Here is a 15,997-nt window from a genome sequence, read left to right on the forward strand (position 1 = left end):
GAATATGGAGTGTCCTCTTTCTTTCATTTCGACTGTTCGGGAACAGTCTGTTACTTTTTACAGTAATAACCAGAGATAAGGTAATTTACCTTTTGAAAGACTACTGGAGAAAGTTTACTTGAACACTGAAATACGTAAACACTATTTTGAGTGTTTCCTTACAATTGGGTTGAAATGTTAAAAGTCATTATTAAAAAAACATGCGTTTGTTGCTGTTCCAAAAAACGTGCGTTCTGTGTGTAGGAAACAGTGGCGCAGAATGAGGGCAACGCCACGCTATTAAAAGCGCTTCGGGATCATGGAGGGGGGGGGGGGGGGCGATGTGATTGTCTGTTAAGCGCATCAGCAACGTTTTGCGACATCGGACCTTGGACTGCATCATTAAGGGAGCGTCGGTGGAGCTTGCTTTTCTAAAAACAAGAAACAAAAACGGCAATGCACACTGACTACAAAAAGCATTAATAGGAAACCCTTGGGTGTACACTGGAATAGAATGAGTGTAAATGAGTTGTATTCAGTTTGGGCCATTTTACTTTTTGAAAACAGTGTTTGGAATTAGAACACGACAAGCTACTCTGAAATGACCCCTGCCCCTTTCTCCAACATCAAAGAAGGGCGCCAGTGTGTTTTGGTGAATAATCAAAAAAATTATCTTTGCATAATTCATCGCAGTGAACCCTCTCCAGAGGCCGCTCTGCTTCGTGAAGTACCTCATGATAATGACGCTTTTAATGTTTCCATTTGGCCACAACAAAAAACTGATAATGTGTTTGTGTTGTCCTGGTAACGGGGACGCGCTGGATATAAAACGCGTGGAGGGGCTAGTTGCGCAACGATGAGCGACATCAGGTTGGGAGAGAGGTTTTAGACAGACTTGCTCCGCGGCTAAGAATGCGCAATCTGGTCAGTTCTACAAGTTAAGTTTACACAATATATGTGCAATGTTGAAACTCTCTGATAAGGTAGGGGGTCGAAGTGGCACAAAAATTCTGTTAGAGGCGATGTCCCAAGATAAAGTCCACTTGGCCAAGTTTGTCCTGGACGCTCTGGATGGTAAGATCGTCGACTCGAAAACGGAGGGTGCCCAGACCCCACTCATTTCGTCCGTTTTTCTACCAGACTCTCCGGTGAGATCCAAGTTCATTAAGCTTCTTTTGCAACGCGGAGCCAGCGTCAATCACAAGGACGAGAGCGGACGGACAGCCCTGAGTCACGCTTGTGAGAAAGGCTACCTCGACGCCGTGAAGGTTCTGGTCCAGCACAACGCGGATCCGGAGATGGAGGATTTGTGGGGGAACACTGCGCTCATGTATGCCGTCGTAGCAGGACACACTGTGGTCGTAGAGTTTTTGGTCAGGGCGTTCAAGCGCCTTGGACTACAAATAGACAGGCAAAACAAAGTGGGGAACTCTGCGTTGAAGGTAGCCGAGTACCTTGGCCATAAAGAATGCTTGTATGCGCTGACGAATCCCTCCAAAAAAGTGAGTGAATATATTTTGGGCCTACCAGACAGAGTTGGCAACGCAAGCGTCTTGGAAGACGTTGATACACATGAAGTCGCCCCTCAGAGGAAAACTCCAGATCTCCCTGCGCACCATCTGTCGGTGTGCGCCAAACACGAGAGCGCACCCAGAGAGGCGTCATGTCGCTCCAAAACGGCTTTGAGTAAAAGGAGATCTTTTATTTTAAAGAATCGCTTACAGTCAATGGATTCCATTGAGGAGTATGAGAAGGAGAGCGAAGGCTCGCCGACCTCCCAACAAGGCCTCTTTTTTTCGGGCGTCCTGACCCCGATAATTCATCAGAGATCCAGAACTCCCCAGTTCTTAAAACAAGGAGAGAAGTCGAGCTCCGCTGATGACCCCGGCTACCTGCCCCCGTTACCTAGAGGAACAGTCAGCCAGCCTCCTGCTCAGTTCTCCCCGAGGCCGTTCAAAAGTGTGCCAAAAAGTTCTGCGCCTGCCATCTCTTCCTCGTGCTCCGTGACCAGCCCTCTTGGTATCCTCATGACCCCAATAACGGGGAACGTGGCCCATGACAATGCGGACAAGGAAAAAGCCAAAAAAAGCACCTTTGACTTCGGCATCCGGAGATTCGATGACAGCTACTACCAAAAACGCTGCAGCTTGCCCACCAGCCTGCTGAGCCCCCTGCCCCCGGAGCGCGCGCAGATGCCCGTGCGCAAAGTCAAAGCGGTGCGAAAGAATCCGCCGTCTCAGGGGTACACTGAGCCCGCAGAAGTGCAATCGCCACCGGCATCAACCACTTTCTCTGTCCTGGGCAACAAACTGTTAAGGCGCTTTACTTTCCCGGAGTTCAAAAAGACCGGCAAGGAGCTGCAAGACAGTGAGTGTCCGGCGCAGAGTGGGACTGGCCAGCCTATGGCTCGTGGGATGCCCAGGTCCGAGACGTTTCCCCTGTGCACGAACCACCCTCAGGTCGGCAGCAAGCCGAGCATAGACAGTATCAGCGCGGTAAAGTGCGAGTTTGAGTGTCTGCTATTCCGGAACCCATCGTAAGACGAGTGCGTAATGGCGAACTTGTGTGTCACGCAAGGAGCCAGAGCGCTCACACAAGGGCGGAGCTTAAATAACTAGAGTTTGACATGAGTTCCTGAGTTACTATGTTACATGGCATAGATGTTATCAATCATGTTTGAATCAGAAAAAAAAAACATTGATCAAACCTATACAAATGTATTTATAGCTGTAACCTCCGATACCTCATCATTAAGCTGCCAATTTTTACTCTGCTCAGACCCTAACAGTTTGTGCGTCAGTTTAGCTTTCTCAGTCCTCAGGGAAAGTATTGTGTTTGCACCCTTTTTCCATTTATGTAAATATGCATTTATATTTCAATCGAATCACACGGATGTCCGCAATTATCTCTTCTGATGTCCACTTTACTGTCAATTACTTTAACAAATAAAAGTGGTGTGGCGATATTATTGGTGTTCTGGTCATTGAAATGTTTCTGTTTCTTTAACCTTGTTTAAGGTTCTCATTTCATATTTTGAATTCATGTTGGACTATCTGACTCTGTTTTTTTCGTTTGCACTTCCACTTTAATAGTTTTTGCCACTGTATTCCACAGAAAAGAGGTGCTAACAGACACCAATGGTAAACTTAAATCCAAAAAGACATTAGTTTTAGTGTCAAAACGTTGCTGCTCTCTCTCTTTCCCTCTCTCTCCCCCGGCAGCTTTGAGGCGACGGCAGAAGGGGAAGCATGGCTTGTCCGGGGCACAGCTTTGTTCCCGCACGCACGGCTGAGCTCACACGTTATCGAGCCGCATCAGAGAGCGCATCAACAACCCCACATTCGCACAGAGCAGCATCTGCAGCCCTGCGAGCGACCAGGAGGGGGGAGGAGGAGAGGAGGAGGAGGAGGAGGAGGAAGGGTGGGGGTGTAGTGATTCAGTCCATCACCTCAGCGGTAACGGCTGATATGGAAACAGCAGCATTGCGGGACTCGCTCAGCCTCGTTCCGCCAGCAGCAACTTAGCCAGAACTTGCTCCGCTGCCGAAATCTCCCGCCTGAGTCACGCTGCGGTTATGCTGATTCGGCGGGCATGAGCTGCGCGGTGGTCGGGCTGCCGTATCACGTTCTCAATCGTTTCTTTGTCCTGCTTTTCAAGAGGACTGCGTACATCTGATGCGAACACGACGCGTTACCACTGACGACTGAACGACCGCGGCACGCTGCGAAAGTGAGCGGATGCTAACTCACGCACACACACCTGGATTTGCTGCATCCGCAATGATACAAGCGTGACTCCTCGCTGCTTAGCAGAGCGCGTGCCTTCCCCTCCTCCATCTCCACCTCCTCCTTTCGTGACTTTTTTCCGACTCCTCCATCGGTATTTTCCCAGCGGAAGTCCACCCGTTTGACTATGGAGCTACGCAGCTTCAGCACCATGGACACCGCCAGACTTGTCCTCTACTTGCTCGGTAAGAACAGGTGTATTTATCATGCGAATAGATAGGGTCGTGACTCAAATACAAGTATTAGATATGAGCTAACTGTCAACTTAGATCGACTCTGTTGAAATGTGTTTAAAAAGCATTTTCTCAAGCGCAATTCATGATTTTAAATGACTAAGACACTAACACGTAAGAAAACCGAAATCTTGAACTTCCTTTAGTCTAACCTTAACCGAACAGTAGGTTACATGCATGCATATTTTGATTGTAAATATTGCTTAGATTGGCGTGGAAGGAAATGTCAAATGAGCTTTGAGCTAGTTGATGTTGATCTAGTTGATGTTATGTATTTTCTCATATTCTCCTTGCGTTTTGGTGGGTGACGCTAACTTCCCGTCCATAGGCACTGTGACACGACTCGTGGTGATGGCCGAGCAAGAAAGTGAGAATCTGTCAGGACTGTCCAACAACCCGGACAAAGACATATTTGCCGTCCGGGAGAACGGCACTACTTGTTTGATGGCTGAGTTTGCAGGCAGATTCATGATACCTTACGACGTGCTAGCACTGAACGGCATAGATGTGAGTGTTTTTGTTACATCAGTCATTCTTGCGGTCCTTGCATTTACACAAACCTGAGACCTTGCCTCAGGCGAGAAGAGCTGCAGACGGTTTAAAGTTTGCCCTAACAAGAAAGACAGACCATAGAGTAACATATATTTATTTATTTAAATAACAGGCTGAGGAAAGATGAATGATGGAAGGAAAGTCGGCAAAATAAAAAATATATTGGACACGTCCTCAAAAAGAAAAAAACGAAAAAAAACAAAAAAACTTTTGACCAGCTTTCTTGTCGAGCAATGCTGGACAACAATCTCCGGAGTGTGTGTGATGCATTCTTAGAGCGTGTGTGCGTGGACAGTAGTTGTAAAGAAAACTGTGGTGATGCTGTGGATGCGGGAGTCATGGTAATGATGGTGTGATGATGATTCGTGCCGTGATTGTCTTGTGGTTTATTCTTAGCTAATTACAGAAACGGCAAGCGTGACTCTACCCCGGGGGGCTGGGGTTGAGGGGAGGTGCGGACCTAACGAAGCGGAGCTTCACATCTTCTGGGCAAACAACGCTTACATCTTCCGCCTCTTCTTTGTGAAGGTGGGCGAGTTTACCCGGCTTTGGGGTATGCCAGTAATTAGCGTCATCATTAATACCTCCCTCAGAATGGTTGTTAAACCCATTTTGAGAACACCCACGCACAGCAAGCGCCTGTGAGTGTCTTGTGACGAGAAAGTTTGTTGGCGCTGAATAGCCTACTGTGGCGTTAAAATCTAATATGTTAGCCTACCCGTCTGTCAAGAGCACAAATAATCTGGGTGAAAGGTAAAAAAAAAAAAAACCACTCCCTTTGATGAATAACCTTTTCAAGATAATATAAATAATAATAATAATAATAATAATAATAATAATAATAATGCTTCTCTCTTGCAGGAAACGCGCCATACAAAAGATCCGAATCAAAAGGAGAGCGAGATATGGAAAATTAACAAGGTCCAATTGGTCTATGATACGTCAGAGACTACGCATTTTATCAGTGCATACAACCGTGAGTATGGTCAAAGGCTTATTTATTAAAAACAATAATAATTAATATTATTTTATTTCTGTAATTATTATTATTATTATTATTATTATTATTATGCTATTAGGCGAGAAAACGATTACTTAGTAGTTTATTACAATTTTCATCCATAAATGCACTTTATTTTTATTTAAATGTTATCCTATCAGGCATAGGCCTATTTCATTCATATCTCTGACAATTTACTACATTATATAGATATCGCCTTAGTGTGTAACCGGCATAAGGAATTGTTCATGGATGTGTCATCGATAAGCGGGATCACAGAAAACGATGTTTAAAAGTCTCTCTTATATTTACTAGTCTATATTTGTAGGCCTATTTTAATGAACAAATATTTCAGTTCATATATTACACATTTCCTTAGATTTTTCTATGCAAAGATACTTTGGTTCATGTGGTTCTTGAAAGTGTACATTGCGTGTGTGTGTGTGTGTGTGTGTGTGTGTGTGTGTGTGTGTGTGTGTGTTTGTACCTGTTTTCCAGCTGGGAAGCACACAGCCAACTCACACAAATTGTCTGCCTTCGTGACCCCTGGGGGCCGCTCGTACGTGTGCACAGCTCAGCAGACACTCACGCTCCTTTCCACCGACCACCAGAAGGGTGTCACCATCGCCCTGTCCGACATCCACATCCAGCCCTTCGACATCCAAAACGACTTTATGTTCAGTGATTGTAAGTTAAACCACACACATGGATAGCTCTCTCTCTCTCAATATATATATATATATATATACTTGTAAATCATATGGCCGAACCACTCATAATCCACAGACACTCCGACAATAGCCAGTGCCGCAATTGTCTTATGGCACAAAATGACTACGACAACACTATCAATGTAAGTCTGTATGTGAGATCAGCTTTGAGATAAGGCCTATAGGCCTTCCATATTGAAATTAAATGTGTGTGTGTGTGTGTGTGTGTGTGCCCCAATGCGAGATATATACCTAATTGCTTGTATAGCATTTAAGTCGTCCACATCTGTAGGTGCAGGATCTGAATGTGACAGTTTTGGCGCAGTCATCATTTTCTCTATACCCTCATGTTGACCCTGTCGTACCAGCGCGGAGAGAAAGAGAGAGAGGGAGAGAGAGACTGGTCCCTTGAGTTTTCACCTTGGTTTAGGAGAGTACTGTAATGTGAAGAACGAGGAGAGAGACGGCAGCTCGAGCCGAGGTCTTTATGAGTTCATAGGCAAAGCCATCGCTACCGGTTAACGAGGTTCTCCAGTTACCACCGAAGGTGATTTACGACGCAATCTCTCTTTACGCGCAAGAAGCAGAGGTGAACTCCAATAGAAATGCCTCAAACACACCACCAACAACGCTTCCTGACATTCAGCCTCACAGGCGTGACGGAAAACATGCTGAGCACGCAGACATGGTTGAAGAGTCACGACCCCGGCACATACAGTAAAACATCTCGTGTCCCGGTGGCAGTAGGAAGCTGTCCGTTGTTCCGAAGGACACTAATGAATAGACTGCTAGATTAGCTCTGCCACGACGCTCATTTTGAGTGTTGATATTTACATAATGACGCCCATGAGTTACGTTTGGTAATCCGCAAGAAGTGTGTGTAATGTAGAAGTAATCCTCTTAGCGCCACGAGAAAGCGAGCGCGCCTTTTCTACATAGGAGAGTTGTGGAACTGGCCACAAATGGTTGGACACAGGGGGCAGCCTGCACGTAAACGCTCCGGTGAGCGCAATGAGCACATGAAGATATACGCGACAGCTGACACAAAAGCCTTCGGCATCCATACTATGCAAAATAAAACAGATGATTCTGAAGTAAATGTCCGTGTGTGTATGAAATACTTCTCATACGCAGAGATGAGGATAGAAAAATAAAAAGTGAGAGATCAGTGGACAGATAAAAAGGTTATTTTTTCTACAGTTTTTTTTTCTGCAATTACAATTGTTTGTACATAGAAGTGAATGAAAATGACTTGTCTGAACTGAAATTCAGACTGTGACCCCATGTTTTACACAATTTTGGACAATCAAGATATTTTGGCAAAATCACCCCAAGTCTGTTCTTACACACTATGGCTATACATCTGTGTGTGTACACACACACACACACACACACAGACACACAGACACACACACACACTAACTCATGCATACACACATACACACATGCATGCATGCACACACACACACACACGCACACACACACACCTCAGAGCTGGTATCCCCACTGACCCCTCTTTCACTCCTGTGCCCTTCAGCATATAAGTGCATCACAGACCAGCATGAGCAGCTGGAGGAAACTCTTCCCCTGGTGCTAGGGCTTGTCCTGGGCCTGATCATCGTCATCACCCTCGCCATCTACCACTTCCACCTCAAGCTGACCGCACAAGAGCCGCAGCTGCCCCGAGACCGCTCCCTCTACAAGAACATGTGAAAGAGGCGACCCAGGCGACCGCAACCGCTACAAAAACGTGTGAAGGACTCTCTCTCTCCTTCTCTTTCTCTATCTCTCTCTCTCTCTCTCTCTCTCTGCCTCTCTGTCTGTCACCAAATGGCCGCTAATTTAACCAGGTCAGACCCAAACGCACAAGATGGTGACCAGAGTTAGCGGCCTTCTGGCCCTACACTGTCCCACACACACACATGCGCACACACACACACACACACACACACACACACACACACACACACACACACACACACACACACACACACACACACACACACACACCTTACACACCAATAAGAACTCTTTCAGTTGCTATTTGTTTCTTGGGCTCATCTGCTCAATTGCTGTTCTGTCTGTCCAACTGACCGTCCTTGTTGTCCGGTGAAAGAGCCTCGTCTGCGTCACGCTGTCTCTCTCCCATCCGTAATGTACTCTAGTGATGAAACGTATGTGTGTTCTGTAGATGATTTATCAGAGTTGATTTGACATTCCATTACATGTTGCTTCCTGGCAAAACCGTGTGAAGAACATGCATAGACTATGCTGGTAACACTTTGTGATGAACAGACAAGGGAAGGAAAAGCTTTCATATGCTGTTGATTCGGAGAGAAGGGGCATCAAATGTGGGCTTAAGGATGAGGGTGAGAATGTTTACACGAGAGTAAATTATTTTCTGAATTTCTATGCATTCAGAGGATCCACGCGCTGCACAGTGTTGAAAGCCTGAAATAAAGGATTCTGTGTGTGTCCATTCCTCTAATTGTGATGTCATTTGTATAAAGTGAAGACACCAATAAAATATTTATTTAATACACGCCTTTATAATATTGGGCAGAGGTTTTCTGTATCTGAATGTCTATGACTGATGTATGTTAGGCCAAATTTAGGCCATGTCTTTTCAGATGTACTTCTGAAGTTTATTTAAATGATACATATTTGGTCCATGGCTTCAAAATAAAGCAAAGATTTAAGACTTTTCAACATACAAGATGAAACATTTAAACCAAAAATCTTCTCTGGTTCGCTCTAGAGCTGCTAGAACTGCTAAGCACAATGTCATCTATATGCTGAGTGTAGAGGAGTCTGGGCCAGCTCCTGCCCAGTCTCACTGACCACTGCCCCTCGCTTTCTCATTGGTCACATCACCTGATGAAACTCCATCTGTATTCCAATCAGCTTCTACTAACAAAACTTCTCTCAAGAGTTTGAAGGTCCAAATTCCCCAGGTCTATGAATAATAGCCTCACAGGCAGTAATGTGACCACGACATTCATTCTGTTACATTGACAGATGCCACCAGCAAGATTTCATCCACGAGGCTCAGTGGAACAGATCCCTGTCAGACCTAGATGGATCCGGCCCATGTCTGAACCGGATACGGCCCATTTCTGAACCAGAGGTATCAGCCACCTGGGCTGTCAATCTCATGATGAAAGGCCTCTTTAACGCTCCAAAAATGAGTGTCTGACGAGCCCACAAAACGATCAGTCATTGGCCACAGAAATGGCACTAGGACAGCAATCGATCAGCGGAGACCCGCCCCTGGGATCAATGAGCTGATTGTGAGCCTTGTTTCTGCGGTCTAGAAGAGATGGAGTATTGATCCAGTCACCGGGACACTCTCAGGGCCAGGTGAAGGGGTGAGAGAGAGAGCAGACATCAGACCAACACACACACACACACACACACACATACACACACCTCGCCTCGGACACCCATTCATTGCAGAGATCTGCTAAACTCACACCAAATGCCAATGATCCATGTTTATGTCCATTTTCATATGTACATTTTAATTATATCATTAAGAATTCTGTATTAAATACTATTTTTTAGCTCTCATAGTCTGTATACACATATAAAAAAATGTATCAGATAAATTGGAATCGGAAATTATGCTGATTCACTGCTAATTGCACTCAAATAATGTTTCCACTAGCAGATCCAATCAGCAATCACAGGTGATCTTATTTTCAGGATGCTGATAAGGACAGTCACAACAAACACTCCATTCTCAGTATTCAGAGAAAGCGGTAGGAGAGAGGACATCAGACATTTCAATAACGAGTGACTCACTCTGATCCTCAGGGTGGAAGCTTGTGAAGTTTTTTCTTCTTTAAAGAGTTACAGCTCCACTACTGGCATGAGGGGAAGACTACATGCACCATTTTCACCTTTTCCCCACATACAACACCTGTCTCCATGGCTTCAGATCATTTGTCTTTTTGTCCATCCTTCCTCCCTCCTTTCTCCCCTCCTTCTAATTATTTGTGTGAAGGAAACAAGAAAGGAATGATAGGGGGATAGAGGAATGAAGGAGACAGATATGAGAAATGAGAGGTCCTGCTAACTCACGCATCACTTTTAAGAGATGTCAATTACTGATGACCTGGTGCATCACTTCTTAGACTAGAATAAACAGACATGAATTGTACAGATACAGAATTGTAGAGAATATGAACCGATGCCAAAGCCTAAAAATATTATATTGAACATGGCCTATTCCCACTTATTGACCCTGATAATGAGATAATGTTTGATAGTTCTCAAGGCATGAATGAATACTTATTTTACAATGTGTGAACTAAACAGGCATGAACTTTTTTTTTTTAAAAAGTTTGCATGGTAGTTCCTGATAATTCCAGCATATAAAGATCTGAAACTGAAACTGAAAGTTGATAGATGCGGGAGGGAACTTTTCACCTTGACAGCATGATCACACAATTCCGACTGAAACCGCTTCCGCATAGGATGCTCTCGTGTTTCCTCGCGTACCGGCCCTTTCGCCTCTCTCCTCGTTCTCACCTCCTAATGTTGCAATTAGATAAATGAGACATCCTCAATGACGTAGGGCTTTGAACTTTCTTCCAGGGTACGAGCTTGAGGACCGAGGAGAGAGGCTGACACCGTATGCAAATAGAGCTTTGGGATGAAGCCCATCAAGCCACTCCTACACACTTGAATTCAGAAACAGGAAATCTGCCTACTTCATTTATATTGACATATTTATTATAAACCCTTATTTATATTGACATATTTATTATAAACCCTTATTTACTGACTTTTTATGTCTAGATGCTTATATGTGCCAATTGACACAGCCTATTGGCCAACAGTAAAAACAGACCATACTAAAACTACCTGGGATCACAGAAAGGCAGGTGGCATTGATGCCATATTCTTAATCAGAAATTCTCTCTCTCTCTCTCTCTCTCTCTCTCTCTCTCTCACACACACACACACCATGCACACACACACATATGTAATTTCTGTACAATATCTGTATTTTTTTTATTGAAACCAGCTTTACAGAAGACACACATGCAATATTACTGTACAAGCAACACCACGGTTAGGGTTTATCATTTGAACATGTCAAGCTTTAGCCAGTACCACACACACACGTTCCTGATCATATTTACATGTCACAGTGGGGCATGGGAGACAGGACAGGAGGGTGTCTGTGCTCAGCTACAGAGATGGGGAGATGGTGCTCTTTGATTACATCAATTTAAAAACATCATGTCATGATATGGGGAAATAAAAGACACAACCAATAGTGATGGTGGAAGAGTGAGAGTGAGAGTGTGTATAAGTGAGTAAGTAGGTAAGTGTGTGTGTGTGTGTGTGTGTGTGTGTGTGTGTGTGTGTGTGTGTGTGTGTGTGTGTCTGTGTGTGTCTGTGTGTGTGTGTATTGCTAAAAATGTTTGAAGATGAAAGTGTTGTGATGATTCCAGATGGAAATTAACCCTTACATCAATCAGGCCCTTCAAAGCCACATCTGAGCCTCATCCAAGCCGGATCAGAGCCAGATCAGGGCCAGATCAAGAGTCCGTCAGTCGGACCGCACCTGGTAGGTAGTGTGTAAGAGATCGGGTGGATGCCTTTTGCATTCTATCCTCAACCTTGTCAATTACATGTGATTATACTGACATACATACTGTACCATAGAAGTATTAAGGGGTATTGCTTGTGTGACTAACATCACTGCTCATAAGGTTAAAAAAAAAACCCTCAACAAAACAAAAAACCCAAAGAATAAATACACAAACAAATGAAAAGTGAAATGAAAAAAAGGCCACACTACAGAAAAATAAACCTCCAGTTCCAGAAAAATAAATAAATACTTCAAAATGGTATACAAAAGTCTGCCAAGTTAATAACCCTTTTCTCGTCATGTCCGCGGGAAGGCTTTGTCTACAAATTCAAAATAAATAAATATGTTTCTTTGAACAGTTCAGGATGGGGTCTTTTTTAGAATGAGAATATTTTCATTTTTTTTCTTTGTCAAAAAATTAGGATTATATATAAACAGTAGGAAATATTAGTGGCAGATATTCTCGAGCGCTATAACACTGCCCTGTATATGACAACGCTTACGTCACCACAAAATACTGCAGATTATAAAAAACTGTACAGAAAAAACTTTTACAATTTTCCTCTAAAATACGTTTGTTTGTTTTTTTTTTCCCATTGATAAGTTTGAGAAGAGAGGGTGAAAAAGCGAAGGTTTTTCATGTAGCCCTCCCCACCTGTAGTAACAGCCTTGCGTCCTGAACAGTGTGTAAAAATCCATCACAGACATCTCTGCTGGTTCTCTTAAGGGTTCCCTTACTTCTGGAATCTCCTTGGTTCTGACACCGGAACCCATGCCTCGCAGTCCTTTTGTTTCATTGGCTTAGCTGGTTGCTAGCCCCTCTCCCTCGGCTCTATTTGGAAGCTACGATTGGTCTACTCAGGGAGTGAGCACACACGGCACAGCCTAGACAGAGAAAAAAGAAAAAAAAAACGACACACACCTGGCGACCACTCATACGGACTGCAGACGCTACATGTGTTTAACGCTAACATCAAACTGTCTCTCAAAGACTCGAAGAAAGCGCCAGACTGTTCTGTTTCGGCTGGAGCAACACAACTCCGCAGCCTCCGACTTCCGACCTCCGGCACCTCCACCTTTAGTGTTTCCACCCTTTTTTTTCGGTTTGCATTAATATAAGCTTTTGTTCTTGTGTTTACTTGTTAATTTCACTTCTGTCTAAACTACATACGGTTACAGGTGTCAGTGTCTTTATGTATTAAATAATCCCCGATCGCGGGGCCGGGGGTTACACATCGTTGGTTTCAAAAGTCTCTCTCAGGTCTTCTCTTGGTGAGAGTGTGCAAGTGTATGTGTGTGTATGTGCGTGTGTGTGTGTGTGTTTGTGTGTGTGTGTGTGTGTGCACGAGTGAGTGAGCTGGGAGGGTGTTGAAGAGCGCCGCCCTGCTGGCGGGAGGCTGCTAGGCGTCTCAGCGGTGGCGGTAGTGGCGCATGAGGGGCACGATGCAGGAGGGTGGGCCCGAGAGCTTGAGGAAGGGGTGCAGCAGCAGCTCCTGGGCCGTGGCCCTCTGGGACGGCTCCCGCACCAGCATCAGGTCCAGGAAGGCCCGCAGCACCGACGACACCTGCACACCACAACAACAGCAGCCACAGCATTAACAACAACAACAACAACAACAGCAGCAACAACAAACATAACAACAACAACTACAGCAGCAGCAGCAATAGTAACAACAATAACAACAACAATGACAACAAAGGCATGCAACTACAACACAACAAACACCAAAAACAATTTTCACTCTGGGTCTGTACGAAATGAAAGGCAGCTGTCTGCTGCCTCGCTGTCTTCAGCTCTCTACCGACTCATTTGCCGTAGCAGGCATCAAGGCACTGGCTACAAACTTTGTTTCGGACAGCCTAGCAAGATAGCAACACAAAACACTGTTGTCAGGATACCAGAAAAAAGAATAACATAACGTTCTATTGCTCACAAAAAAATAGAATTTTGGACATTGAAGGCAGCATGATAGATACATCTATGCTCTATGCTGCCTTCAAAATTTGGCAAAACGAAGGTATCTTATAAGGCAGCATGTTTGATTCGGACATGTCACGATGCCTCGCTCCTCTGTTAGATATCTAGGCAGCATTTTTTCCCATTTCGTACAGGCCCTCTGTGTCATCACCATTCATTTATGTCTGCTCTCACAGACGAGGAGAATCAGACAACAACTATGAGAAGAATACTTTCTGTTGTTGTTTTTGTTTTTGTTTTTAACACTCAAATAATCTGTCATGCGTCATTACTACATGTATCTCATCTTTTTAAATCGGTGCGATTTTAATTAGGACAGTCTCTTTTGAGTGCTTCTACCACTGTGTGTGTGTGTGTGTGTGTGGAGGTGTTTGTGAACATGCTGATGGTGTGTGTGTGTATGTGTGTGTGTGTGTATGAAGGTGTGTGTGATTTGTATTACAAATCCAACCACAATGATGTGATTAGTGCAGTTACACATGTTGTAATAGTGAAACATATGAAGTTGCATATGCCATTGTGATCGTGAAGTTGCACATGTTGTTGTGATAGTGAAGTTGTGTTTGTTGTTGTGATCGCAAAACTGCATGTCATCGTGATAGTGAAATTAATTTAGTGAAAATTGCATGTGTCAGATGGGACGGGCTACTCTTTGAGTTTGTCGGACCTTGTGGGACTCCTTGAGCCGGGGAGGCAGGTTGTCACGTATCCTCCTCATGGCCTGCAGGGGGGGCTCGTTGAAATAGGGGGGCTCACCGTCCACCATCTCAATCACCATGATCCCCAGAGACCAGATGTCCACCTGTACACAGATGGACAGAAGGACAGGAGCACAGCACGGGTCAGTCACAGTCAGTCGGCAGGACTTTGCAGACTCTGCATCTTCACCACCAGACTGATGGGAGAGGGACCAATCAGCGATCAATGGGACAAATGGGGCATGAATGACCAATCAAACAGGTACCAGTGAGAGACAAGTCAGGCAGCAGCACTGAAACTGGTAAGACACAAGCAAAATGCTCAAAGGCAAGTCCCATCACTCGGTGGCCATCTTGGTAATGGTTTCAGGCAGTTATTTTGGGCAGCTATGTTCCTATTCAAATGAATGGAGAGACATACCTAACTCGGCAGGTCATATTTAAATAAATGTTTAAATCTGAATTGAACGATATAAATATCTACCCCCAAATCACTAAAATAAGGCAAAAAAAAAATGTTACTCTTTATGTTAACTTGCTCACTGCGCACCAACACTCGTCGTGGCATAGCTAAGTAGACAGAATCATGCTAATTTTAAAAATGCAGCTGGTTACTTACATTACAGGAAGGGGCGGGGTATGTGTAGGCAACTGCCATATTGGCGTTACAAACTAACCCCATACATTTCTCTGGAGGATTCTTTGAATGCTGTGTCTCCTCATCATAGTGATTATCACACACTACAGAGGACAGGACCAGACTGTTACTACAAGCTTATCCAAATACTCTCCATAAAATAATTATTTCCTTTTTTCCTTATTTTCTTTTGGCCTATGCCCATTGCCTAACCTAAATGAATCATTAAGGAGAGTTTCTCTAACAACAGGCACTATGCATATTGTAATGCTAGTGAGGGTGCCCTGGAGAATTCAATTAAATTCAATTCAATTCAATTTTATTTACATATAGATCCATAACATACTGTATGAATCAAGGTGCTTCACAGATGCATCACATATGTCTCAAGACACGTCACAGAACTATCTGCTTGGGGCCAGCTGACAGAACAGCTGGGAGAGTAGAAAGGCCGAAGAACATCTCTCACCTCAGTTCCGTAGGGTAACCTTGAGATGACCTCTGGAGCCATCCAATATGGCGTTCCCACCAGGGACTTCCTCTTGGGCACCTCTTTGGACACTTGTGCACAGAAGCCAAAGTCAGACAGCTTTATCTGGAGAGGCAGGAAAAAAACATACAGACAAACATAAACAAACACAAACATGACAGGCATCAGCATAAAAGCATGCAAGGCTTTGGACATTACTGTAATGTCTACATCTGTGATGGAGAAGAGTGTCAGTAAAAAAAAAACCTGACCTGAGTTCTCAAGTAAGTGTGTGTGTGTGTGTGTACATGTGTGTGTGTGTGTGTGTGTGTGTGTGTTTGTGTGTGTATG

At 44.3% G+C, this 15,997-nt stretch overlaps 2 protein-coding genes across 2 annotated transcripts in view; one reads left to right on the top strand and one right to left on the bottom strand.

Moving 5' to 3' along the window:
* The first annotated feature begins 835 nt into the window (after positions 1-835).
* Positions 836-8,741, top strand: lamp5 (lysosomal associated membrane protein family member 5). Its single transcript, XM_042095892.1, has 8 exons — positions 836-2,515; positions 3,201-3,399; positions 3,769-3,949; positions 4,326-4,504; positions 4,946-5,077; positions 5,411-5,525; positions 6,048-6,236; positions 7,797-8,741. Exons 1-8 carry the CDS (start codon positions 942-944, stop codon positions 7,970-7,972), a joined length of 2,745 nt encoding a protein of 914 aa, XP_041951826.1. The 5' UTR covers positions 836-941; the 3' UTR covers positions 7,973-8,741.
* Positions 8,742-11,598: 2,857 nt separating this feature from the next.
* pak5 (p21 protein (Cdc42/Rac)-activated kinase 5) overlaps positions 11,599-15,997 on the bottom strand; it is a 59,557-nt gene continuing 55,158 nt past the window's right edge. The window contains exons 9-11 of the mRNA XM_042095676.1: positions 15,647-15,772; positions 14,510-14,644; positions 11,599-13,429 (exon numbers count right to left, since the gene is read on the bottom strand). Coding sequence (XP_041951610.1) covers positions 13,274-13,429; positions 14,510-14,644; positions 15,647-15,772 — 417 coding nt within the window. The 3' untranslated portion in view covers positions 11,599-13,273. The remainder of the gene's footprint in view (positions 13,430-14,509; positions 14,645-15,646; positions 15,773-15,997) is intronic.

This window comes from Alosa sapidissima, chromosome 6 (assembly GCF_018492685.1).
Source record: "Alosa sapidissima isolate fAloSap1 chromosome 6, fAloSap1.pri, whole genome shotgun sequence".
NCBI classification, from domain to species: Eukaryota; Metazoa; Chordata; class Actinopteri; order Clupeiformes; family Clupeidae; genus Alosa; species Alosa sapidissima.

What these genes read in the sequence shown, in the direction of transcription:
- lamp5 (XM_042095892.1), top strand. Translation starts at nt 942, where the DNA reads ATGTTGAAACTCTCTGATAAGGTAGGGGGTCGAAGTGGCACAAAAATT. An exon ending in CTGCTATTCCGGAACCCATC is followed by an intron (nt 2,516 to 3,200) that starts GTAAGACGAGTG and finishes CTCCCCCGGCAG; the next exon opens with CTTTGAGGCGACGGCAGAAG. An exon ending in ACTTGTCCTCTACTTGCTCG is followed by an intron (nt 3,950 to 4,325) that starts GTAAGAACAGGT and finishes TCCCGTCCATAG; the next exon opens with GCACTGTGACACGACTCGTG.